Source organism: Anas acuta, chromosome 16 (assembly GCF_963932015.1).
Source record: "Anas acuta chromosome 16, bAnaAcu1.1, whole genome shotgun sequence".
Lineage (NCBI taxonomy): Eukaryota > Metazoa > Chordata > Aves > Anseriformes > Anatidae > Anas > Anas acuta.
Genome location: NC_088994.1, coordinates 14058729 through 14083842, shown reverse-complemented (window position 1 = coordinate 14083842; position 25114 = coordinate 14058729). Strand labels below are relative to the sequence as shown.

The following is a 25114-nucleotide window of genomic DNA, read 5'->3' as shown; positions in this document are numbered from 1 at the left end:
AAGTCTGTTCTTGTGACTTTTTCTCTCAGTTCTAACACATGCCCTAATTTATTCTGAAGATTTTGTTGTTTGAGTTACTTTCAGATTTTACACCAAAAAGATCTGGAGAAATGAATAACTAAGTAATCTATTTTGGCTTTGAGCTGTGGAAATACTAGATTCCCAGACCTTTCATTGTTGTGAAATAGATAGGTGAAAGTTTTCTTTTTCCTTAGAGGAAACACTCTTTTATCACAGATTAGTTTGGAGAATCTGTTCACCGTTAAGGAACCATAAATGCACCTCGCTCATTTTCATGGCATGATGCGGTAATACCACTTGACAACTCCAGAAGACTGGAAAGGGGCTTTTTTTGAGTCGGTTTATGTCAGAAAAGTTTTTACACACAGGTGCATTCCCAAGGCGTTTACCTCCACCGTACCTGCGTGTAGCAGGCTCCTGCCTCCAGTGCTGCGGAGACGTGCTCCTCGGGGGGAGGAGGGGAGGGGAAGGCAGAAAGGGAGGAGAGAGCACCCTGCGACAAAGAAACAAAACACACGTGTTAATTTCAAAACATCGTGGCTTTTTTTCCTCCCACGATTTCCCCTCCTGATGGCTGGTGCGCGGGTGGGCAGCTGAGGCAGCCCCGGACCGTGTGCGTAGCCCCGGCCGGGGCCGCTGAGCTCCCATACGGCTTTTTTTTTTTTTTTTTTTTTAATTTTATTTTTATTTTGGCTTTATTTTTAGGCACCGGGAGCGGCTGAGGCCACACAGCCGCCGAAATGAGCGAGCCTCGTTGTGCTCAGCAGCTGAGCTCTGCTGCCTGCTCTGCGGCTGCGGTTCCCTCAGCGAAGGCTTTGAGGTTCTCCGACTCGTGTTAGGCGATGCATTCCTGCACCATTCGCATCGAATGGGGAGGCTTGACGCGGAAAAAAAAGCAAAAAAAACCACCAAACAATAGGCTTAAAACCTTTGCAGCCCTTCCTCCCCTCAGCGCTCCCCTTCCTTCCCCTCGCCGTTCCCTCACGGACCGCGCTCTCCGCGCCCACCCCGCCGCTTTCTCCACAGCCTAAACTGAAACAAAACGCACAGCCCTCGAAGCCGGGACCAGCAAGGAGGGCTCAGCACCCGTCCCTGCGGGGCTCGGAGCCCGATGGTGCCCGGCAGGACGGCGAGGGGCCGAGCCGCCGCCTCATGGCGGTTGGCGAAGCCGCCCTCAGGGCGCAGGCGCCGGCAGGGGGGCGGTTGGGCGGCTGTTGGCGGCGGCTCCTCGGTAGGCCTTGCGGGGTTGGAGCTGCCCGGGGGGAGCCTTCGGTCCCCTCAGCGCTAGGGTGGGCTGAAGGGGCGGCGGGGACCCTCCTGTGTTGGTATACTGCTCTCTGAAAAGAGTACTCACTTCTGGTAACTTTTCCAAACACGCACCAGCCACAGCGCCCATCAGAAGATGGTGCTAGCTGGGGGGCATGCTCGCCTTGCAGCTGAGGCAATGGGACTGGTGAGCTGCTGCCAGAAGAGGCAGTCCTGCTCCTTCCCCGCGCTGGGCTGTGTGCTCCTGCCCTCCTGTGCATTGGATACAAGAGCTGTGCAAGGACAGCGTGAGTTGGTGCAGCTGGATTGTCTGGCAGAACACTAATCCTGTCAGTAAACCAAAAAAATCTGTCAGGGCCGATCCATTTTGTCATAGTCAAAATGGGATATGAGGGTGTTTTCTTTTTTTTTTTTAAGATGAGGTTGTTAACATATGTAGGATGTAAGTACCTTCGATACTTTGTCAAAACACACACACCACTTCACTATCCTTCAAATGTAGTGAGGTGTCCTGCAGATTTGAGAAAGTACTTCACAGGTGTTCTGAAACACCGAATAGCCTATGTAGTGTAGGTATCTTTTACTACATGCAGAATCCCTGCCAGCAAGTAGTTAGGTAGACAGTTGTAATTATAAAGTAGTATTTTAGTTTGTGAGACTGTTAGACTTCCATGAGGCTGAAATATCTGCTCATTTTCTGTTGTCTAAAGAAGCATTGAGTTATGTGCTCTACTGTAGAAACATTTCAAAATAGCCATGACGTGAACTGGCAGAATAAAGGATGCTTGTGCATCTTTCTTCTTGAACCCATACTGATGCTGCTGCCTATCAACCCTGGGAACTTCAATCTACCTTTGTGCTAGTGCCATTTATTTATTTATTTTACATGTATATAGTTTTACCATGATATAGCCGTTGGAGAACACAGGAAGGTTTGGGGCACGGATATATTTTTTATATACACAATATCTTAACTGCTGTTCTTAGTTCCATCAGCATGCTTGTTAACGAATTTGAACAGATGATAAAACTGTAAGTATGGAATGTAAGCTTAGTATTTCATGTTTTGTACTTCTGCTGCAACCCAAAAGAACTAAAATCATAGCACCGAGGACCGAATTGTACTGTGGTCATTTTGAACCCTGAGCTGTGCTGTCCTGCCGCTCCGTAGTGAGACAGAGGTGCGCTGTCCCACCGGCCTGAAGAGACAAGTCTGGGCAGAAGATAAACCAGGAACCAGAAGTAGAGAAATTCTCACAACCTTATTGTACACATATTTTGGATATTCATCTTCTAGCTTTTCAAGACTGTTCATTCAAAGTAGTTCAGCTTTTTACCTCAGTGTATGAAGTTCCAGGTGCCTCATTAGACCAAACTGAAAATGTCACTGATAGTTTCTGATCCCTGTTCTCCTTCCTGGGATAGCTCAATGCCTCCTGACGGATAGTGTAAGGTTAGTGGGGTAGGCTTTGGGAGATAATAGAAAGAGAAGAGAAGTCCGTATGAGTCCAGCTCAACATCCCCCTGGGTTTGTGTTCAGTTTGTCAGTACTTGAGACCAGTCCCTAGGGAAAAGTACGGGAACAGTGGGTGAACAAGAAGTTTAATCTCTAGTAAGATCTTCACGCTCTTTGGAATGATTTAATGTAGTGTGTTTCATCTTACACTTCAGATAATTTTCACTCAGAAACCTTTAGCAAGGCATCCACTCACAGTGGATCCACATAGCTAGTGCTTCTGCATCCTCCTCTTCACTTTGTATTCCAGGCAACGTTTAGCACCTGCTTCTCTGCCTGGCCTTATGAAAATGCAGGTACAGCATCGGTTTTATGGTTCATCTTAACCAGCAGCTTGTGTATTGGTGGTGAAACATGCTGGCAGTAAGAGGCAGTGTAGTGCAGCTCGTTACAAGCTTGCGTTCTGCTGGAGGTGCCTACTACAAATGCTCAGCGTCTAACAGAATTTAACGACCGGCAAAGGTGGGAAGGCTGTTTCACTCAGAAATGAGTAGTGACATTGTTTCTTAGGTAATCCAAATCTTCCCCTTTCTGAGGTGTATTTCTGTTCAAACAGTATGCTGTTATAGGATTTCTTGAACTGGGCTTCAGAAGGGTGCTCCCTACCTTTGTCCCCCTCAAGTCTGAGAAAAATCGGTTGTTAGACCCTTCCTGATAATGTCTGCTCTCACTGTAGCAGGTATGGAAGACCAAAAGGGTCCATTTGGTTCGTGGTGAAATGAACCAAAGTTAAATTTCTGCATCCTTCCCGGGAAGCACATAGCTCTCTGCAGATGGGGCTGTGGGACTAATTCTGATTAAAAACATGAGATAATAATTAAAAAATAAAGAAATCACAAACTGGTCAGTAGTCAAATGCAGATTTATGAGGAGAAAAAAGACTTTTGGGGAAGTAACTTTAGCTTTTCTAATCAGAACAACTTCATCTCAGGAGTTGTTTCTTGGTTTCCCTCGGAACCTTTGCTGTCACAACGAATGTGTCACGGTAACTCTGCCCACGGTAACTCTGATGTCCTGTAAACGAGACTTCTGGCAAACTGAAGTGGAGCACATCACGTTTGCTGGATGGAGAGTGTGTTTTGGCTTATTACGTTTTGCTGAATTGTTCCCGTCAGTGCCAAAATGTGGACAGGTGAAATGCAACCTACAGAAATGCTTGTTTTTAAAGTCCTGTGCAATTATAACTTCAGTATATGGAGTCTTCGCTTGTAATTTGTAAATTTTCTTGTGCGTTATGTGTATTGTCAATATATTGATGTTAGAAAAAACATTAAATGGCAGTTTTGGATATTGTGAATGGAATAGTTGGTGGGAATTAAATAGCCGCAGTTTGAGCAATGGTTTTAATATTTAATTATTAAATATTATAGTATCAAATCTAGAGTTTAACTGGAAAGTAAATGAGAAGATCTGACAGTTTATAGTGACAGTGTGATACTCATACTAGCAACCAAATGACTTGAACGTATATTTAAAATTTTAAGCAATTGATTTGTTGTTTAACTTGACTCTCTTTGCTTGCTCCTTAAAGTAGAAAGTTTGGAGCGAGGATTTCTGCTTAAATGTGAGATATGGGTTGTGTTGCTTTTTTTTTTTTTTAAAGATTTGTGAAAATGTTTGTTTGTTTGTTTGTTTGTTTGTTTTGAAGCTTAATCATGAAGTCCAACTCAGGAATCTTTGAAGGTGGTGTCTTTTTTTTTTTTTTTTTTAATTTTCTTGCATAGCTTGTGACTGAGATTTTCAACCTTTACAACCAAAATGCAACTCTTTTAAACTCTTCAGACAGTCTCTGAGAAGTGCTCTCTGCAGGATCCAAGGCAAACTTCTTCTTAAAAAAGTCAACTTTTACACATTTTTTAAAAAGGCTTTTAAAAAGGCTTTAAAAATGAATGGCTTAAATTATATACTTGGTAGTTCTCCAGAGGTATTTCACAGACTTCCTTATAGGTTGACAGCTGGTCTTCAGAAACAGGAAGTTATAATGTTAAGCATTTAATACTGCATTTTCTTCTTTGTTTTAACAGCTCAAAAGGAAGCGAAGAGAAACAAAGATAAAGCGACAGAGTTTATAGGGGCATCAAAGAAAGCTATTGCTTCAGCATCTATGGTGGAGAAACATGCATCTTCCCTCACTAAAAATTCTCCTCCAAAGAAGTCCCCTTCCGTGTCTAGCACATCATCGCTAATGAAGCAGACGCTTAAACCTGCTGGGAGTTTCAAAGGTGAAATTCCCAAGAAACCATGCCCTTCAACAGGCGGCGTTCCTTCAAAACAACCAGCTTCTTCTCATGACTCGCCAGCTTCCAAAAAACTAGCTGCATCCAGTTTGGCTGGAGGACTCAAAAGGCCTTTGCCGTCTTCCGTTTCTACTGCATCTGGAAGTAGTCAAGCAAAAACACAAGCTAGCCCTATCCAGTCGCAGCCCAACTCGCAGATTCGACAACATATTCGTCAGTCCCTAAAAGAAATTTTATGGAAGAGGTGGGTGGGAATTCAAAGCACTTATTTTATATAGGAAGCTACAACTAGAAGTAAAGGGTTAGCCTGCAGAGTTTTGTTTCTTTCTTGCTAAGTGATACTAAGGGATTTAATTTGTGCTAGAAATTACTACAAGTATTTTTAGCATTAGAGCTTTATTAGATATAAAAAATCTGATGCCAAATAATTGGGCATGTGAAAAAGCCTTTAAAAAAAAGTCACTATCCCATTTGTAGTGAGAGACAATTACAGTTGAAGAATTAAATCACAGCATAGAGATGTTTCTAATGCAGGTGACCTGAAGCTGATATCTGGCAATGGTGGTGTTTGGAGATGTAGGGGTTGTACGAAGCATAGTGTAGGGAATATCACAGTGAAAGGTTGGAAGGGCTTGCTGAGGCAGAGGTTCCTTCTTCTCCCAAAGTTAGCAACTGTACTACTTTTTTTTTTTTTTTTTAAAAAAAAAAAAAAAGCTGAAACATTGTCCCACAAATATTAAAGCTCTTGTCAGCTGTCAAGACTTAGGCCACTGTGCTCTGGTAGTGTCTCTGAAATAGAAATGCTGTTCACAGTGGAGGGTCTAAGATTAAAACTGAAGTGTTTTAGCTCCCTCAGTAGCTCATGACAAAAAACAACAACAACAAACTAATTGCAGTGTCATGAGTAGGAGTATTTGTAAGGACTGACCTGGCTTCAGTTCGTTAAGGCTGTCTTCCGTGGTCTTCTGTAGACAGTAGCAAAAGGTTGCCATAGTTGACATTTTGAGGTCCTGAGATGGACTTTGGCTTTGAAATGTGTTTTAAGGAAGTCCTCACTGAGTGAATAAAAGCGTGGTTAACTCCTTCCTCTGAAAATGTATTTTTTATGAATGCTGCCTGAAGAGTTCGTGCCTAACGTAAATGCGCATACCCTTTCTTGTTTTTAACAGAGTCAATGATAGTGATGATCTGGTCATGACAGAGAGTGAAGTAGGGAAAGTAGCACTCAATATTGAAAAGGAGATGTTTAATTTGTTTCAAGTTACGGACAACCGATACAAGAGTAAATACCGTAGCATCATCTTCAATCTCAAGGACCCAAAAAATCAGGTTTGGAATTTACTTAAACAGTAAACGTACTGAAATATATTCTGTTTTTTAAATAATACATCAATATGTAGTTTCAAGAGAGAGACTTATGAATTATGCTCTAAAAAATTGTTTTAAAGCCATTCAAATATTAAAAAATCCAGTTGGAATGGAAGTCCAGTTGGATCGCGTGTTTTTATTAAGATTGGCCTTTGTAGTGAAATATTTGTTTATTGAATGGCATTCTTAGAAAAAAAATAAATGTTTTTCTTCTGTGACGTTCTGTGGTTTGTATGGGAGACCACTTGTGTACATGATAATTTATCTTTTAAAGGAAAAAGAAGCTGGTGCAGATGGGAATAGTGACTAGACAACGTAATATTTTTTAAAAAAAATTCTACTATAGATATGAAACAGGAGTGGCAGTTCATCTCTCGAAATTCCTGTTCAGTAGAATTGATAGTATATTTTATGGTAATGTGGAAAATTCATACTTCATGATGATTTCATCATTAGTTTCTGGTTGCTGCACCGTGCTAAGTTTTCTTAAGATTAACTGGCATTTTTAATAGGGAATTAAGAAACCTGAAAGGGTTTTGACAGTCCAGCACTGCAAATCATGTTAGTTGCTTAAGTTATTCAGCATGGCAACAAAGTGTTTTTTTTGTTTGTTTGTTTTTTTTTAGGGACTTTTTCATCGTGTTCTTCGTGGAGAAATCTCAGTGTCAAAACTAGTGAGAATGAAACCCGAAGAACTTTTATCTAAAGAACTGTCTGTATGGAAGGAGAAACCAGCCAAAGCGGTAAGCAATGCAATTCTCCAGTGTGTCCTTAGATACGAACTAACAGTAACTTCACCAGCCCTTACCACCCATAATTTATTGTTTTCTTCCTAATGAAATATGAATAACGTAAGCTTTTTCTCTTCCACTAGCCAACCGATAAGAAAATACAAAATAAAATTATAAAATCAGTATGCAGACTTGTTACTAAAGTGTTTTTGTTTCTCTCAGATGTTAGAGTCAAGAAACAAATCACACGAGATCAAGAAAGCAGCTGTAAAACGGGAACAAGTGCCAGATGTAAATATGGAAGATTCTCCCCCGGTGTCTGATTCTGATATAAGTATTAGCTATTGCTTTAGCATGGAGGTGCCAAGGGAGATAAATGCTAACTAGGGCCTCAAATTTTGTATCAGAAATGCAGGTTGTTTCAATGAACTGTAAGAATATCACCTAGTAGGTGTGCTATGAGCATTTTCCTTTTGGTTTGAAGGAATGCAACAACCTAATATCGGGCATATATCGCATGTGCTTCTAAAATATCAGATGATGCGTGTTTTTCAGACCCTTGCCTCAGTTTACAGCAAAATCTTAGCCAATTGTTTTCCCCCCCCAAAATGTGATCAGTATTACAATTCTGTATTCTCAGGAAGCAGTTAATGTGATAGTATCTACTTCAGAATTACATGAAATGAAATGAGGACAAATACTATTTGAGAACTCTGTTTGACATGATATTCTTAAACAAGTGATAAAAGGGGAAGAATATTTCAAAATTCCATCTTTTTGTAAGTGCTGCTCAGAGCAGTAGTTCTGCACAGCCCTTAATATCTTTTTAAAGAACTGGAATTAACGGTTTCAAAAGTATTTTTTTATGATTGAATTTAGCAATCAACCAGAATGTTTTCTGTGTTTGTTCATTTCCAGGAGCAGCAGAAGTCAACCCAAACTGTACAAAATGTAAATAGTGCTCCTTCTCTAGACGTTTTTAGCAGTATGTTGAAGGATACAACAAAGGAACATCGAGTCCATTTTTTTGACCTGAGCAGCAAAATCTTTACAGGTATGTACAGTGTTGACTTTGTGTGAAGTAAAAGAATTATTAAGAGCATTGCTTGCTTACTTGTTTTTCTCTTCAGACCTTTTCATTTTTAAACAGTAATCAAATTGGGGCTAATTCTGATTACAAAACCTTGCTAGCTTAAAACATCAGATAATAATTAAAAAATAAAGAAATCACAAACTGGTCAGTAGTCAAATGCAGATTTATGAGGAGAAAAAAGACTTTTCGGGAAGTAACTTTAGCTTTTCTAATCAGAACAACTTCATCTCAGGAGCTGTTTCTTGGTTTCCCTTGGAACCTTTAAATTAATTAGCCGCAGTTTGAGCAATGGTTTTAATATTTAATTATTAAATATTATAGTATCAAATCTAGAGTTTAACTGGAAAGTAAATGAGAAGATCTGACAGTTTATAGTGACAGTGTGATACTCATAGTAGTAACCAAATGGCTTGAACGTATATTTAAAATTTTAAGCAATTGATTTGTTGTTTAACTTGACTCTCTTTGCTTGCTCCTTAAAGTAGAAAGTTTGGAGCGAGGATTTCTGCTTAAATGTGAGATATGGGTTGTGTTGCTTTTTTTTTTTTTTTTAAAGGCTTTGTGAAAATGTTTGTTTGTTTGTTTGTTTGTTTTGAAGCTTAATCATGAAGTCCAACTCAGGAATCTTTGAAGGTGGTGTCTTTTTTTTTTTTTTTTTTTAATTTTCTTGCATAGCTTGTGACTGAGATTTTCAACCTTTACAACCAAAATGCAACTCTTTTAAACTCTTCAGACAGTCTCTGAGAAGTGCTCTCTGCAGGATCCAAGGCAAACTTCTTCTTAAAAAAGTCAACTTTTACACATTTTTTAAAAAGGCTTTTAAAAAGGCTTTAAAAATGAATGGCTTAAATTATATACTTGGTAGTTCTCCAGAGGTATTTCACAGACTTCCTTATAGGTTGACAGCTGGTCTTCAGAAACAGGAAGTTATAATGTTAAGCATTTAATACTGCATTTTCTTCTTTGTTTTAACAGCTCAAAAGGAAGCGAAGAGAAACAAAGATAAAGCGACAGAGTTTATAGGGGCATCAAAGAAAGCTATTGCTTCAGCATCTATGGTGGAGAAACATGCATCTTCCCTCACTAAAAATTCTCCTCCAAAGAAGTCCCCTTCCGTGTCTAGCACATCATCGCTAATGAAGCAGACGCTTAAACCTGCTGGGAGTTTCAAAGGTGAAATTCCCAAGAAACCATGCCCTTCAACAGGCGGCGTTCCTTCAAAACAACCAGCTTCTTCTCATGACTCGCCAGCTTCCAAAAAACTAGCTGCATCCAGTTTGGCTGGAGGACTCAAAAGGCCTTTGCCGTCTTCCGTTTCTACTGCATCTGGAAGTAGTCAAGCAAAAACACAAGCTAGCCCTATCCAGTCGCAGCCCAACTCGCAGATTCGACAACATATTCGTCAGTCCCTAAAAGAAATTTTATGGAAGAGGTGGGTGGGAATTCAAAGCACTTATTTTATATAGGAAGCTACAACTAGAAGTAAAGGGTTAGCCTGCAGAGTTTTGTTTCTTTCTTGCTAAGTGATACTAAGGGATTTAATTTGTGCTAGAAATTACTACAAGTATTTTTAGCATTAGAGCTTTATTAAAAATAAAAAATCTGATGCCAAATAATTGGGCATGTGAAAAAGCCTTTAAAAAAAAGTCACTATCCCATTTGTAGTGAGAGACAATTACAGTTGAAGAATTAAATCACAGCATAGAGATGTTTCTAATGCAGGTGACCTGAAGCTGATATCTGGCAATGGTGGTGTTTGGAGATGTAGGGGTTGTACGAAGCATAGTGTAGGGAATATCACAGTGAAAGGTTGGAAGGGCTTGCTGAGGCAGAGGTTCCTTCTTCTCCCAAAGTTAGCAACTGTACTACTTTTTTTTTTTTTTTTTTTTTTCTTGTTTTTTTTTTTTTTAAAAAAAAAAAAAAAGCTGAAACATTGTCCCACAAATATTAAAGCTCTTGTCAGCTGTCAAGACTTAGGCCACTGTGCTCTGGTAGTGTCTCTGAAATAGAAATGCTGTTCACAGTGGAGGGTCTAAGATTAAAACTGAAGTGTTTTAGCTCCCTCAGTAGCTCATGACAAAAAACAACAACAACAAACTAATTGCAGTGTCATGAGTAGGAGTATTTGTAAGGACTGACCTGGCTTCAGTTCGTTAAGGCTGTCTTCCGTGGTCTTCTGTAGACAGTAGCAAAAGGTTGCCATAGTTGACATTTTGAGGTCCTGAGATGGACTTTGGCTTTGAAATGTGTTTTAAGGAAGTCCTCACTGAGTGAATAAAAGCGTGGTTAACTCCTTCCTCTGAAAATGTATTTTTTATGAATGCTGCCTGAAGAGTTCGTGCCTAACGTAAATGCGCATACCCTTTCTTGTTTTTAACAGAGTCAATGATAGTGATGATCTGGTCATGACAGAGAGTGAAGTAGGGAAAGTAGCACTCAATATTGAAAAGGAGATGTTTAATTTGTTTCAAGTTACGGACAACCGATACAAGAGTAAATACCGTAGCATCATCTTCAATCTCAAGGACCCAAAAAATCAGGTTTGGAATTTACTTAAACAGTAAACGTACTGAAATATATTCTGTTTTTTAAATAATACATCAATATGTAGTTTCAAGAGAGAGACTTATGAATTATGCTCTAAAAAATTGTTTTAAAGCCATTCAAATATTAAAAAATCCAGTTGGAATGGAAGTCCAGTTGGATTGCGTGTTTTTATTAAGATTGGCCTTTGTAGTGAAATATTTGTTTATTGAATGGCATTCTTAGAAAAAAAATAAATGTTTTTCTTCTGTGACGTTCTGTGGTTTGTATGGGAGACCACTTGTGTACATGATAATTTATCTTTTAAAGGAAAAAGAAGCTGGTGCAGATGGGAATAGTGACTAGACAACGTAATATTTTTTAAAAAAAATTCTACTATAGATATGAAACAGGAGTGGCAGTTCATCTCTCGAAATTCCTGTTCAGTAGAATTGATAGTATATTTTATGGTAATGTGGAAAATTCATACTTCATGATGATTTCATCATTAGTTTCTGGTTGCTGCACCGTGCTAAGTTTTCTTAAGATTAACTGGCATTTTTAATAGGGAATTAAGAAACCTGAAAGGGTTTTGACAGTCCAGCACTGCAAATCATGTTAGTTGCTTAAGTTATTCAGCATGGCAACAAAGTGTTTTTTTTGTTTGTTTGTTTTTTTTTAGGGACTTTTTCATCGTGTTCTTCGTGGAGAAATCTCAGTGTCAAAACTAGTGAGAATGAAACCCGAAGAACTTTTATCTAAAGAACTGTCTGTATGGAAGGAGAAACCAGCCAAAGCGGTAAGCAATGCAATTCTCCAGTGTGTCCTTAGATACGAACTAACAGTAACTTCACCAGCCCTTACCACCCATAATTTATTGTTTTCTTCCTAATGAAATATGAATAACGTAAGCTTTTTCTCTTCCACTAGCCAACCGATAAGAAAATACAAAATAGAATTATAAAATCAGTATGCAGACTTGTTACTAAAGTGTTTTTGTTTCTCTCAGATGTTAGAGTCAAGAAACAAATCACACGAGATCAAGAAAGCAGCTGTAAAACGGGAACAAGTGCCAGATGTAAATATGGAAGATTCTCCCCCGGTGTCTGATTCTGATATAAGTATTAGCTATTGCTTTAGCATGCAGGTGCCAAGGGAGATAAATGCTAACTAGGGCCTCAAATTTTGTATCAGAAATGCAGGTTGTTTCAATGAACTGTAAGAATATCACCTAGTAGGTGTGCTATGAGCATTTTCCTTTTGGTTTGAAGGAATGCAACAACCTAATATCGGGCATATATCGCATGTGCTTCTAAAATATCAGATGATGCGTGTTTTTCAGACCCTTGCCTCAGTTTACAGCAAAATCTTAGCCAATTGTTTCCCCCCCCCCAAAATGTGATCAGTATTACAATTCTGTATTCTCAGGAAGCAGTTAATGTGATAGTATCTACTTCAGAATTACATGAAATGAAATGAGGACAAATACTATTTGAGAACTCTGTTTGACACGATATTCTTAAACAAGTGATAAAAGGGGAAGAATATTTCAAAATTCCATCTTTTTGTAAGTGCTGCTCAGAGCAGTAGTTCTGCACAGCCCTTAATATCTTTTTAAAGAACTGGAATTAACGGTTTCAAAAGTATTTTTTTATGATTGAATTTAGCAATCTACAAGAATGTTTTCTGTGTTTGTTCATTTCCAGGAGCAGCAGAAGTCAACCCAAACTGTACAAAATGTAAATAGTGCTCCTTCTCTAGACGTTTTTAGCAGTATGTTGAAGGATACAACAAAGGAACATCAAGTCCATCTTTTTGACCTGAACAGCAAAATCTGTACAGGTATCTACAGTGTTGACTTTGTGTGAAGTAAAAGAATTATTAAGAGCATTGCTTGCTTACTTGTTTTTCTCTTCAGACCTTTTCATTGTTAAACAGTAATCAAAAACACTTTAAAATTAATTTTGTAGGTCAGATTTCAGCATCTGAAGATGAATTACCACCGAAGAAGATAAAATTAATGGCTTCTGCTAAAAAAGCAGTGTCAAAATCTAAACCAGAAGTTCAGCGAAAATATGAAAGTTCTGCACCATCAGCAGCAGCGGAGCCTGCTAAAGAGGCAGCCTCTGAAAACACAGAGGAAACCGAAGTTGCACCTGCAGCAGAAGCAGTTTCCCAGTCAAGCTTAGAAAGAACTTACATTCCTACAACCCAAGGCCATAACAACACAGATTCTTCATCTGAAGAACGTTCGACTTTTCCTGCCTCTTGCACTGGTGCAGTTGTCACAACTGTAACAGTTTCTGGCCGAGAGCCTAGAACACCAATGAGCGGCTCCTCAGGTACTACGACGACAGCCCTGCGTTCTGGTACTGCATCTGATAAAGTTTCAACAGGGGAGACAAAGCAGGAAATGTCAAAACCAGTTATGACTGTCCCCAAATCAATATTAACAAAGCCATCATCCTCACCAGATCCAAGATACTTAGCTGTTCATCAGTCACCCAATATCAGGTGTGTATATTTAATAGTAAGCTAAGCCACTGAATCTCTGGTCTCTCTATGTTCAGTTTGTTTGTCCCCCTTTGCTTCTTACCCTCCCCTGCCAATAATCAAAAGGCATGTTCAACTTTAAATCCGATTACCTGAACTTTAAATTTTCAATTCGTCATCTCCTTGTTTAACTTCTCTAGTTGGTAAAATTTTCTGAGCATCGTTATATATTGACAGTAAAAATTCTTCAATGTGTTTTAACAGATAAATAAAACTTATAAGATATTTGACTTTAAATCTGCATGTGCATTCAAATATATTAAGTGTTTGTGAGGGTTGGTTTAAAGCTGCTCCAGACTTTCATCCTGTATTGGATGAAAGTGGAAAACATTAACAAAGCATTTACTAAGGCTTGTGTTACTTGCTTTTTTAAAATAAAGTAATTGATCAATAAGAGGAGGGAAGAAAAGAAGAAGAAGGAAGCATTCTTACTGTGCTCTATAACGTTTCTCTTTTGGATTTGTTTTGCAGTGTTGCTGAGCCACGCTCACCTCAAGGCAGCGATACTTCTCTCTTCCTCTCTCGCCTCAACACCATTTGGAAAGGATTTATTAATATGCAGAGTGTGGCCAAATTTATCACTAAAGCATATCCTGTCTCCGGGTGCTTTGATTATCTTAGTGAGGTTAGCACTGACATGTTTATGCGTTTAGAATGTATTGCAGTTCCTGTTGTTAGAAAGGCTGGGGTCACTGTGTATGTTGTTATATTGGAAGTGTAACAAAAAAAAATTGCATCCCTTTAGTAATCTCCTTTAGTAATAGGAACAGTAGCCTGAGGCAGGGGGGAGGAGAGAAAGCCTTTTAAAAAAAATTCCTCGCGTATTTGTGAAGAATTCTCACGTCTGTTAATATGTTTATATATATGTTAGTATCTAACGTAGAATAATAGCTTGATTTCAAGATCAGTTTTTGACGAGAAGCATCATCAGCATGTGTGTTGAAAGAGATGCCTTGTTCTGCTCACAAACAGATGGATGGATCACTGATGTGATCTATTAGAAAAGTTTGGCCATTTATTAAAAATATCATCCTTTGATTAACTTTGATGCAACTGCTTTTATATTTTGGGAGGGTGTACATTCAACTAATGAGGTAGTATGACAGCTTGTGATGAAACAACTGAGCAGTTATTTAACTTCTCTGAAGAAGTGTATTTGTTGTGATTGAGGGTTTCAGGCGTGTAGTTTAGGTCTTTTCTTAGGAGGGTTGGTGGCTCTCTTGTTGTTTTTGCTAAAACAGGTTTCACTGTCATCATGACAGGAAGCTAACTAGAATTCATATGGGTGCAAAAATTTCAGATAAATCGAAAGCGTAGATAAAAGCTACACTACATATAACAGGTTCCCTGTAAAAGCAAAGCTAACAAATAGAATCGGCTGATAGGCATACAAAAGTATTTGACCTTCCACTGCTATCTTCGTCAGGCAGTGCTTTTTCTGTTTTGTGTGTACTGCCAGCCTTCCAGTAATATGCCATAATGAACTCCTTGCATTTTGGAAATAGCCCGTCTGAAATTAGGAATGTATATGTGCAAGTTTAGTAAAATATAGTACTGTATTATCGCCTAAGCTACTGGGATGGGGCAATCTGTGCTGGTTCAAAACTGTATCCTCTCTTTCCTTTTCTTATACGACCATGTAATGCTTCTTGTTTAGGATTTACCAGACACGATTCATATTGGTGGGAAGATCTCACCGAAGGCAGTCTGGGATTATGTTGGCAAACTCAAATCTTCACTTTCTAAGGTATTTACTTAAAATCCTTTGGAAAACCAGGAAGAAATATACAGCAGCTTTTGATAGAATTTCCTTTTTACTAATTTATATTGATGTCAATCATACCTAGAAAACTACTGCTACCACTTATTCCATTGAAATTTTTGATTTATTGAAGAAACAGGTTTGCCTGTTGAGCTGCCAATCGTCTTTCCCCTGTGTAGTAGTTAAACATTCATACAACCTATTGTTTTTTAATGATTGAATATAAACAATCTATTTATTCAGTTACTGAAGATAGAAATTCAATTTTAAAAGACTAGGAAATTATTAGTAAGTGTATGTGATAAATTTTACTACTAAAACCCTTATGGATTTAGTAAAAACGAAGCACAGTATGCAAATATAATCTAAGAATTTTCCATTTCTTTCATAATTATTTGAATATTCTGAACCTAAAGAGGTGTAGCTTGATGTGAGATACGTAAATAGTTGGTATTTCTGAAAATGACAAAATTAATTCTGGTTTAATATTACCGATTGAATGACAGTATTTTCTTAAATCTTGGTTTAAAGCTGCTCCAGACTTTCATCCTATATTGGATGAAAGTGGAAAACGATTTTATTTGCTGATGTGTTACAGGTTGAATTTTTCCACTTTGATTTTGTATTTCAGGAATTGTTTTTGATTCGTTTGATTCGTTTCCATCCTGCCACAGAAGAAGAAGAAGTTGCCTATATCTCTCTCTACTCCTATTTTAGCAGTCGTGGTTGTTTTGGTGTTGTAACTAATAACAACAGACATGTCAAGAATCTCTACCTGATCCCACTGAGTTCTAAGGACCCAATTCCTTCCAAACTCTTGCCCTTTGAGGGACCAGGTAAGCACAAAATTTAGGGGAGGTTAACTGCTAGGTAAAATTACAAAACAAGTAAATCAGAGACCAATTGGTTTTGAATGTTTAATGTAAGCATAGTTAAAAAAATATATAATTTTATAAAAACATTTAAAAAGTATGCATATAGGAAAAAATTGCAAAGTCAGTCATCTCAAGGTGACATGGTCTGAAACTCACATAGCCTTTCCAACAAGATAAATCTCTGCTGTTAGGAGGATTTGTTTACCCATAAAATGGAGTACATAGAACAGCCACTATATTGAGACAAACAAGCAAACATTATCAGAACATTCAACCGACCCTACTTTCAACAACCCATAAATCCACCAAGTTTTAGGTCCCTACAAGCCATGTGCTGTCCCCTAAATCACGTAGGAGACTCTTATCCCACGGAGCAGTCAAGAAATCTCTGAAGACAAAGGTAACGTTTATGGTTTCACTACATTGTTGTTATCTCATGGTATGTATTACGCTGTGCATGCAATATGCATGTACACGGGGTCTGAAATATTCTGTGCTACCTGGATCAGGTTCCAGACAAATCACTGACTTCAGAACATTGGTTTGCCTGGGAGCAGGCAAATTCCTTTTGCGTAGGTGGCAGACAGTAGGTGGTATAGGTTGGTATATATTACGCTCTTCTATTTTTAGTTAGAGTTATCAGCAGTAATGTATGGCTTGAATTTGCTCCATCTTTGTGCATTGAACATGGAAACAGAAGAAATGAGAATGAATTCAGATGTGAAACACCTTTATATTACAAAATTTGAAGTCATCTTCATCTGAGGATGGAGGCGGTGCATATGCTTAGTTTCCAAATAAGTACCTTTTTTCATATAGAGTAACAGGTTGAGGAGCTTAAGAGCTACAGGTTACAATGAAGGCAATACTTCGTTGTTGTAAGGATGGTTTGTAAAATACTAAACAGCGCAAAATAATTACACATTAAAACATGTAAGGAGCTGACCTTTCTGACAAGCTGACTGTCCTCTGCTACCCAAATACAAGTTTAGGACTAAACTCAATAAAGCATTCTCAGGGCTTATATTCATAAACAGAGGTGTGTTCTGCCTGGCCAGGTTTTCACATGTTAATGGCATACGACTTAAAAAACAATAACAAAAAAACACCACCAACAAGTAATGTAATGCTAGGAAAATACTCTCCTTTCCTGCATGAAATTGCAAAGGGCGCTTGCTTTGTGTTCTTGGACAAGATTTTTCTCATACACTCTGAGCCTGTCTTATCCATCCCTGAACAGTGCACAGTCTACGTCATTGTTTTCAGGCTACAGCTAAAAAGGCAAGCTTGTTGCTACCTTAAGTCATCATGTAGTCTCTATAAGCTGAATGTAAGCACCTGGTCGTCTTTAATTTACCCAGTTCTTGAAAAGTAGGCAAAAACTATTATTCCTGTTTCATAACCAAAAAACAAGAACATGTAAGTGTTAACACTTGGCACAGGGAGGCAGACAGAGTCCTAAACTGTGGGCTAGATTTTCCAGCCCGAATAACTGAAATACATTCCTTTCTGGACAGTAACATATACGAATGAGTTTGCCATTGACTTGGCTACGTCTGCAGTCTTCCGCTGTGCTTTTAAGCTGCTCTAGGGAAGCATTTAAATGATCTTCTCCTCCTTGCATTCTTGAGCAAACATAGGCTGTCCTTGTACATTATCTTTTATATTTCTGTTGTAGATTTCATTTCAAAGGAAGCTTTTAAAGTGGAGGCCTGGCAAAAGTAGACAGACTTCTTAGCATAGAAATGAGGCATGTCAGGCTGGTTTTTACAAAATGTAAATAGGAAAAGTTCTTTCAAAACTGGAGGTAATTGCCCAGAAGAAACATAGGTATAAACACTTGCAGGCATGTATTAATACCGCAGAGTAAAAGACTTGTAATACATACTTGTTACTGACATCTGATGGAATTTACTGTTTTTTATACCCAATAAAAATATTTTTTGGAAAGTGGTCATTGTCTCCTTAAATCTGTGTACCTTCAAACAGAGTTTAGCAAGTACTCAAAAAACATGACAGTATAAGATACTTTGATAAATATGACTGGGGGCGGGAGGAGGGAGAGGACAATAATCCCATCACTCCAGAAGTCCTAGCTGGAGGATATTCCAGCTGTATCAGCCAGCTCCATCAGGTGCATACGGATTATGAATCTGTTATGAATCCTGTTTTCTGATGGACTGGATTTGGAACACAACTGAGGACCTCTGACCTGCTGTAGTGCCTAGAAGATCTACAAAACTTTGTCATGGGTGATATAAATATAGAGGAACATGGAAGGATATTCACATTTATTCACTTCAACCACCTCAGATATTTATTACCAGATATTATCTGTTGGTGGGATGTTCAGCATTGTTTTTGTTTTTTTTTTTTTTCTGGTAGTTTACTGTATGTGAATTTGTTTGTCTCGTTTCACATACACACAACACTATTTAGCACTTTCATCTGTAGATCTGAAAACACTTTGAAAAAAAATTAAAATCAGCCATTATTAGCACTAGGAAGACGCACTTATGGAGGGATTTATTGGCAATGTTGGAAATGTATCGGGTACCATACATATTTAAAATAGAAGAATTTTAATTTAAAAAGTGTATCAGCAGAGGGCATGCCGCAGTATCTCTTCCGTTAGTTTAAGCTTGGAAGTGTTTTTAAGTATGAAGGCATGAAATCTCTTCAAGCTATTTAGAGTACTCATAGCAGTATGGAAAGCAGCAGTAGTAGAACAACATATTTTTGATGTCAGCCACTCCCATTCAGCAAAAGTACCGTAATGTGCAGCAGTGTTACAGTGGTGGGAGTGATCTCTATCACCGAATCGAGATACACCAACTTGATAGTTTTCAATCATGCTTTCACAATTAACTGGGACAAGTATTTAAACGGCGTGTTGATAATGATTGCAGCTTTGCTTGTATTGGTCTCTGCGGTTAAAAGTGTGGCATAGGTCTGTTCCCTAAGTTTTGCCATCAGTGTACAGAAATTAGGGATGTATCCTTAGTGGTACAGTTAACTTCCTAGCAGCTGCGGATGGTAGGGACAATATGTGGCCATTACGTAGATAAATACTGCAAAACTGATTTCATGAAAATAAAAAACGTATTTAACAAAAAAAAATATATTAATCCCATAGTAATATTTAATATATCTTGTTTAAATAGATTTAATTACAGGATGTAACTTGATAACACCATCGTGGTCTTCAAATGCAGAATGCATTTAACAATATTTTATAAATAATTTAGCATCAAAAGCTACTAACATAGCTTGCAGCACTTAAAATGCTTGCTTGTGAAAGATAGTTATTGAGCAATAGTTGGAGACTGCAGCCAACATTTTCATGTAGTTATTACCTAAAATTAGGCACTTAACCTATTTATGGATATTGAAACCTAATTACGGATATGGAAATGGAATGGGACTGAGCTTTGAAGTGCTGGTCTGGCTGTATATTTCCATCCAAAAGAAGCACTTACTGCGTGATCGCTTTGGATTGAATGAATTTAGAAACTGGGTTAGGCATCTGTTGAAAATTACAGTATCAAAATGTAAAATTTTAATGGATTTCTTCTCTGACCAAACTAAACAGATTCAGTTATAGCCGTTGTTAATTTAGCTTTGGAATTTATCTTGAACGTGTGTTTAAGTTTTACTCTGTTTTTATTAGCGATGATCTCTGTCTCTTACAGGGATTCAGAACTGATTTTTTATCCTTTTGCTGTTAATTTTAGATACACAGTCCAATAGATTTTTGAAACCTGCTCGTTTCAATTGTTCAGTGTTTGAGATGCATGTTGTGACTAGTTGGATAAATCACAGGTCTCTGCAGAAGAGCAGATAACCAATACGTTAATGACAGAAGAACAGTGAATGCTTACGAGGACTTTTAGGGTGAACACAGATTTGAGAGATACTCTGCACGGGTCGATGCTGACCAAATGTGGAGTCGTTACTCACATGCTGATAAAGAAAAAATGTAAAGCAGTCACTCAGAGTGAATCATACCTAACTATTGAGTCTCTTCAGAGTGTACACAGTCTTCCCAAGTAAGCTGTCTTTTGAGCTATGCCCTGATGTTATGCATTAATGTAACTTCATCTGGGGTAGTAAACTATAGTGATCAGAATTGCTAGGATTGCTTTTAGGCAGTGGGGTGAAAGGAGTTCTTAACTGGGTGAATCAAGGATTTGTGATCCTTTCCAAATAATCTTAGATTCACCAAAGATAATTACTTGTTTAGTTCCTGTCCTGCCTCCTTTCGTTGTACATCTTGCCGTCCCTGCCCTCTCACAAGGGCAATCTGTATAGAATTATAAGCAAACTAAATTATAAGCAAGTCTTAGTTTTGGTTACTATAGCTAGGTCATTTTCTTGATGCATTTATAATTCGTGTGTATATATATATATATTTCTAACCATGGAAGAAAGTGAAAATTGGCAACACAAAATACTGAAATACTATATCTGGAGGAAAAAACTTGGCACTGAGTTTTAAATGTACAAGTAGGAAATAATATAGAAGTTTATTTAAACCAGCATGGCCAACATCCTCTCAACCACAGAACTATGTAAAACTCAAACGCTGAACTTTGAAGTAATCTGAAATCAGCTGTGGAACTAGAATGCATTCAATCAAATTTCAGTGTTATTTTTTTTCAAAATACTTAAAATGAGAGCTGCTTCTGATAGGAAACTTCAAGTAGATTTTGCATTGGCCTCAATTTTTTCTGTCTTTTTGCAAAGACCTTCTAGTGAGTAACCAAATTTTGCTGGTCTCTCCATTATGGGGCTAAAACAGGCGTGCTGTACTATTACCAGTCACAGTCAGAAGAACACAGAATTTCAGAATTTAGGCAGGTTACTGCTTAATGAAATATTTATGCTTAATGAAGCTGTGTTGAAGAAGTCATCGTCTTGACTTACCTGGTTATAATCCTCTTGCTGAGGAAACCTCACACTGAACTTAAGAAATAGGCTTACCTCATTTAATTCTTTCTTGGCGTACGTGAATATAATTCCAGCTATACAAATAAAAACAGCTGATGTAATTTTCTCATAAGATAGTAAATTTAGGAGCCCCCTTAAAACTTTGAATTCAGTTGTTTCAGCAAAGGTTCATACTTATGACTGGTAATGGCAAATAGAATTTATCTGCAACTATGGGAAGTTTGGGTTTTTGCTGGTATCAAGAAGTTTTCAGTGGCAATAATTAGTTATTTATAAGTTGTTCCTTAGTGAGCAGTTGGTTTTGTTTAGTAAGAGACTAAAGATATACATAAATTCATATATTACACTTCTTTTAAACTCTTACTTAAGGGTCATGAATATAAGGGACAGTGTAGGTTTTAGAGTCCTCATCATATAACCACAGTAAATCTCTTTGCTGTTAGTTTCGTTTCTATATTCCTGGTTCCTTGCTGGATGCAAATATTAATATGGCTCCCAAATGAGGATCTCAAGTCACTAAATCCAGAAGTTAAAATCCTCTCTTTATATGTTTTTTCTACATTTGCCACTGACTGTATGTTAAAGGATTTATTCCCTGCTCTTTATTCTGGTTGTATTTGTCTTCCACGAGTGCCTGTGGGAAATGTGAATGTACAAGGAAGGAATACAATCATGTGAAACAGACCTTCAGCTGTTTGCATTTTTCCTCTTTATGGGAAACTTTCTGGTCATTTCTGGAAATGCTTCTCCAGGGATTCAAGCCTGAAGCTTTCACAATGGAGTAATTCTGCTCACATTTCTTACTTAGGGAAGGGTCTGTGGCATCAAACTCAATTCTACAACAGTGTTAAAAGTCACCTTGATGGAATGGTGTAAATGTCAGTCCGGTATTTTAGCACAGATTAGAACAGAAATGTAGTTATGAAGTTTAACAATGCCTCGTGCTTTCTTTGTAACAGAAAGTGAAGTGTTTGTATTTTGTTGTTGTTGTTTGTTTGTTTGTTTGTTTTAATAGCATTAGTTTTTTTCTCTTTATTTCTGGTTCTTCAATTCCAACGTAGCCCTACAGAAAGTTAGATTGCTTGTCCAGGTTTTCTCACTTATCAGTATCGCTGTGCATATAATGTATTTGCAAAGTATTTAGAAAGGAAATATTTGATTTGGGGGGGAAGTGGACAATAATAAGAAGAAAGTAATAATACAAAAATAGGAAAACTTTAATTTTTGAACATTAGAGACATTTACAAGGACATCTTTCAGTAATCATACCTGTTACTGCAATCTTACAAAATATCAGGGAAAGGATTAAAACATTTTTAGTTACTGTATACAAATTTATATAAATAGTAATTAAATATAGACACATAGGCTTATGGGATAATGTCACTGCATGAAATTTAGAAGAACTGTTACTGTTATGACTCATAGCTGCCATTATATAAAATGATAAGTTTCTATTGAAAACACAGATAAAAAATAGTAGTTTTTTTACATATGCAATCTTTGTGTTTCCTTTCAGGTCTCGAGTCTTCACGTCCAAATTTAATTCTTGGATTGGTTATCTGTCAGAAAGGGAAGCGTCTTGCTACTACCATGGATACAGACAAAATAGAGAAAAAGCGCAGCCGAATTCAGGTGCAAGAGGAAACAGAAACATCGCTGTACTCTAAGGGGCCAGTAGCTTCTTCACAAGAAAAGAAAACTCCGAAATACACACTGTATTCGGGAGATTCAGCTGTAAGTACAACACTACCTGGATCTCCTCCACCTCCACCCCCACTTCCCGTTCCAGAAACCTCATCAGTTACACCTTCAGTATTAAAAATACTGTCCTCGATTAAGAGTGGAACCACAAGTACTGTACCGCCACCAGTTTCAGCTACCGCTTCTACAAGTGCTACTGCTACGCATTCTTCATCCTCAAAAACTACCACACCTCTTGAGTACATCCTCCAGACACTTTTTGGTAAAAAGAAGACTTTTGAACCTCTTGCTAAAAACACTAAAAACACTTCTGTGGAAACACCTGCCTCGTATGTGCCAGATTTATCTGCTTCTTCATCCTTGGTGGAACAGCAAAAAATGTTAGAAGAATTAAACAAACAAATAGAAGAGCAGAAACGACAAATTGAGGAGCAAGAAGAAGCCCTCAGACAACAACGAGCAGCTGTTGGTGTTTCAGTGGCTCACTTCTCGGTGTCTGATGCTTTAATGTCACCTCCACCAAAATCTTCCCTAATGAAGACTGAATTGTTCCATCAGGACCAACAGGCTGCACAAAAAGTAGATTTACCTTCATCTTCCAATCAGCAAGCACAACTTTTAAACCAGAGCTGTGACCCTCAAGCGAGTTTTCCAAACACTTTGCAGACTTCACTTGGTAAGGAAGATAAAACTTTAATTCCTGCTACTCAGCTTAGTTACGGTGGTGATAACTGGGTTTCCAGTGAAAGACCCCCAGACAGGGGTCTTTCTGCGGTGCAATACGAAGAACAAAGAAACCCTCAGCCTCATCAATTTGTAGAACAAACTGAATCTCCACCAGTTCAGGGTGAGGGTGGACCTCTCCCACAGCACTTTGAGGAGAACCGAGCTGGAGGTCCGTTTTCTTTGTCTGGGCAGAAAGGAGGACCTCCAGCACCACTGATGCTCAATGAAGCATCCTTCTTTGAAGAACGGACAGGAGGGAGTCCACCACCCAGGTTTGCCAACCAGAGAGGTCCAGCTCCGCTTCAGTTTGGAGGACCAAGAGGAGCAACACCTCCAATGTTTCCAGAACAAAACGAACCTCCCCCTTCCAGATTTCATTTCCAAGGTCAGCCACCACAAAATATGAAGCCAACCCCAAGACCACTCCTGGACCTTCCCAGTCATCCACCAGGCCACAGAAAGGAGATGTGGGAGGAAGCTGGGCCGTCTGCACCTCTTTCTGGTATTCCTGGGCAAGGGCCCGAGTCAGAAGGACAGTGGTCAGGATCTGACTTCCGAGAAGGCAAAAATCTTGAATTTAGAGGCCAGACATTTGAAGGGAGACAGAGAGAGAGATACGAAGGAGGAAATAAAGACAAGGTTTTAGATCAGCCAGAGCCTCAGCAAGCAGATAATCGACAAAGCAGACCCTTTGAGGAAAGACGAAGGGATCGAGAACATGGCAGACCTTGGGAAAGAGACCGTGGCAGAAACTGGAACAGAGACAGGGACTGGGAGAGACACAGAGACAAAGAATGGGATAAAAACAGAGACAGAAACCAAAACAAAGACAGAGAGAAAGACTTAGAGCGAGGTAAAGACTGGGAAAGAAACAGAGACCGAGAGAGAGCAAGAACCAGAGAGAGAGAATCCTACAGGAGACGTGACAGAGAACGATCAAGAAGCAGAGACAGAGATCGTGACAGAGACCGAGACCGGGATCGAAGCAGGGAAAAAGAGCGAGATCGAGACAGAGATCGAGATCGTGAAAGAGGAAAAGATCGGAAAGATCGGAGTAAAAGTAGGGAGATCGGTAAAGAGATGAAGCCAGAAACACCTAAGGAAGGTCAGAAACCAACAGAAGCAGAAGCTTCATCTTCCACTAATCAGTCATAGAACTATAACTGCTGTTATATTTCCCATAGATAATATACACCACTGCAAGGACTGAGTCAATGTCTTCAGTATATACTGTATATTCTCACCTTTACAAAAATGCTGTTGTAAATCTAGCCTTACAAAATGTACTGACAAATTAGCAATTTTTGAACAACTGTGAATGACAATATTCAAATAGGTAAAAGGCAAGAACAAAATTATAAAGTTATGTTTTCCAGTAACTTGAATTGTAATTTTATAAAAGAATTTAATCAAGACCTTAGGAGCCATACCTTTACATCTCATGTATGTGATATTTTCGTGTCAAAGTTGTTCCTACAGCACACGCTTTAAAAAAGGAGTCAAATATTGCTATCTTGTTTATTTTACAATGGAAGGGTCATGCGTATTTAGGAGAAGGCTGCAGAAGAACAGTGTTACTGATTATTGGACGGAGGATTTGAAAATGGAATGTTAAAAGCTTAAAGTGCACTATCTTCCTTTTTATATACAGGTATTTTGTGTTTTGAAATCCATCTGTTAAGTGTACAACAAAGAAACAAACCACACCTAGTTTTTCATGTGGATGAGGGGTTTTTAATTTCACATTTTTACAAACCTGCAATTAAAGAGTATATAAAAGTAGCCCCTT

At 38.4% G+C, this 25114-nt stretch overlaps 2 protein-coding genes across 2 annotated transcripts; both read left to right on the top strand.

Annotated features, from left to right (window-relative positions):
* The first annotated feature begins 1017 nt into the window (after positions 1-1017).
* On the top strand, positions 1018-5730 carry LOC137865636 (death-inducer obliterator 1-like). Its single transcript, XM_068700841.1, has 2 exons — positions 1018-1252; positions 4828-5730. Exons 1-2 carry the CDS (start codon positions 1174-1176, stop codon positions 5316-5318), a joined length of 570 nt encoding a protein of 189 aa, XP_068556942.1. The 5' UTR covers positions 1018-1173; the 3' UTR covers positions 5319-5730.
* On the top strand, positions 5599-24670 carry LOC137865675 (death-inducer obliterator 1-like). Its single transcript, XM_068700937.1, has 13 exons — positions 5599-5639; positions 6210-6369; positions 7035-7173; positions 9208-9664; positions 10613-10772; positions 11438-11554; positions 11765-11872; positions 12462-12597; positions 12726-13269; positions 13780-13933; positions 14966-15055; positions 15702-15906; positions 22415-24670. The coding sequence occupies exons 1-13, from the start codon at positions 5599-5601 to the stop codon at positions 24478-24480; spliced, it is 4377 nt and encodes a 1458-aa protein (XP_068557038.1). The 3' UTR covers positions 24481-24670.
* The last annotated feature ends 444 nt before the right edge of the window (positions 24671-25114 follow it).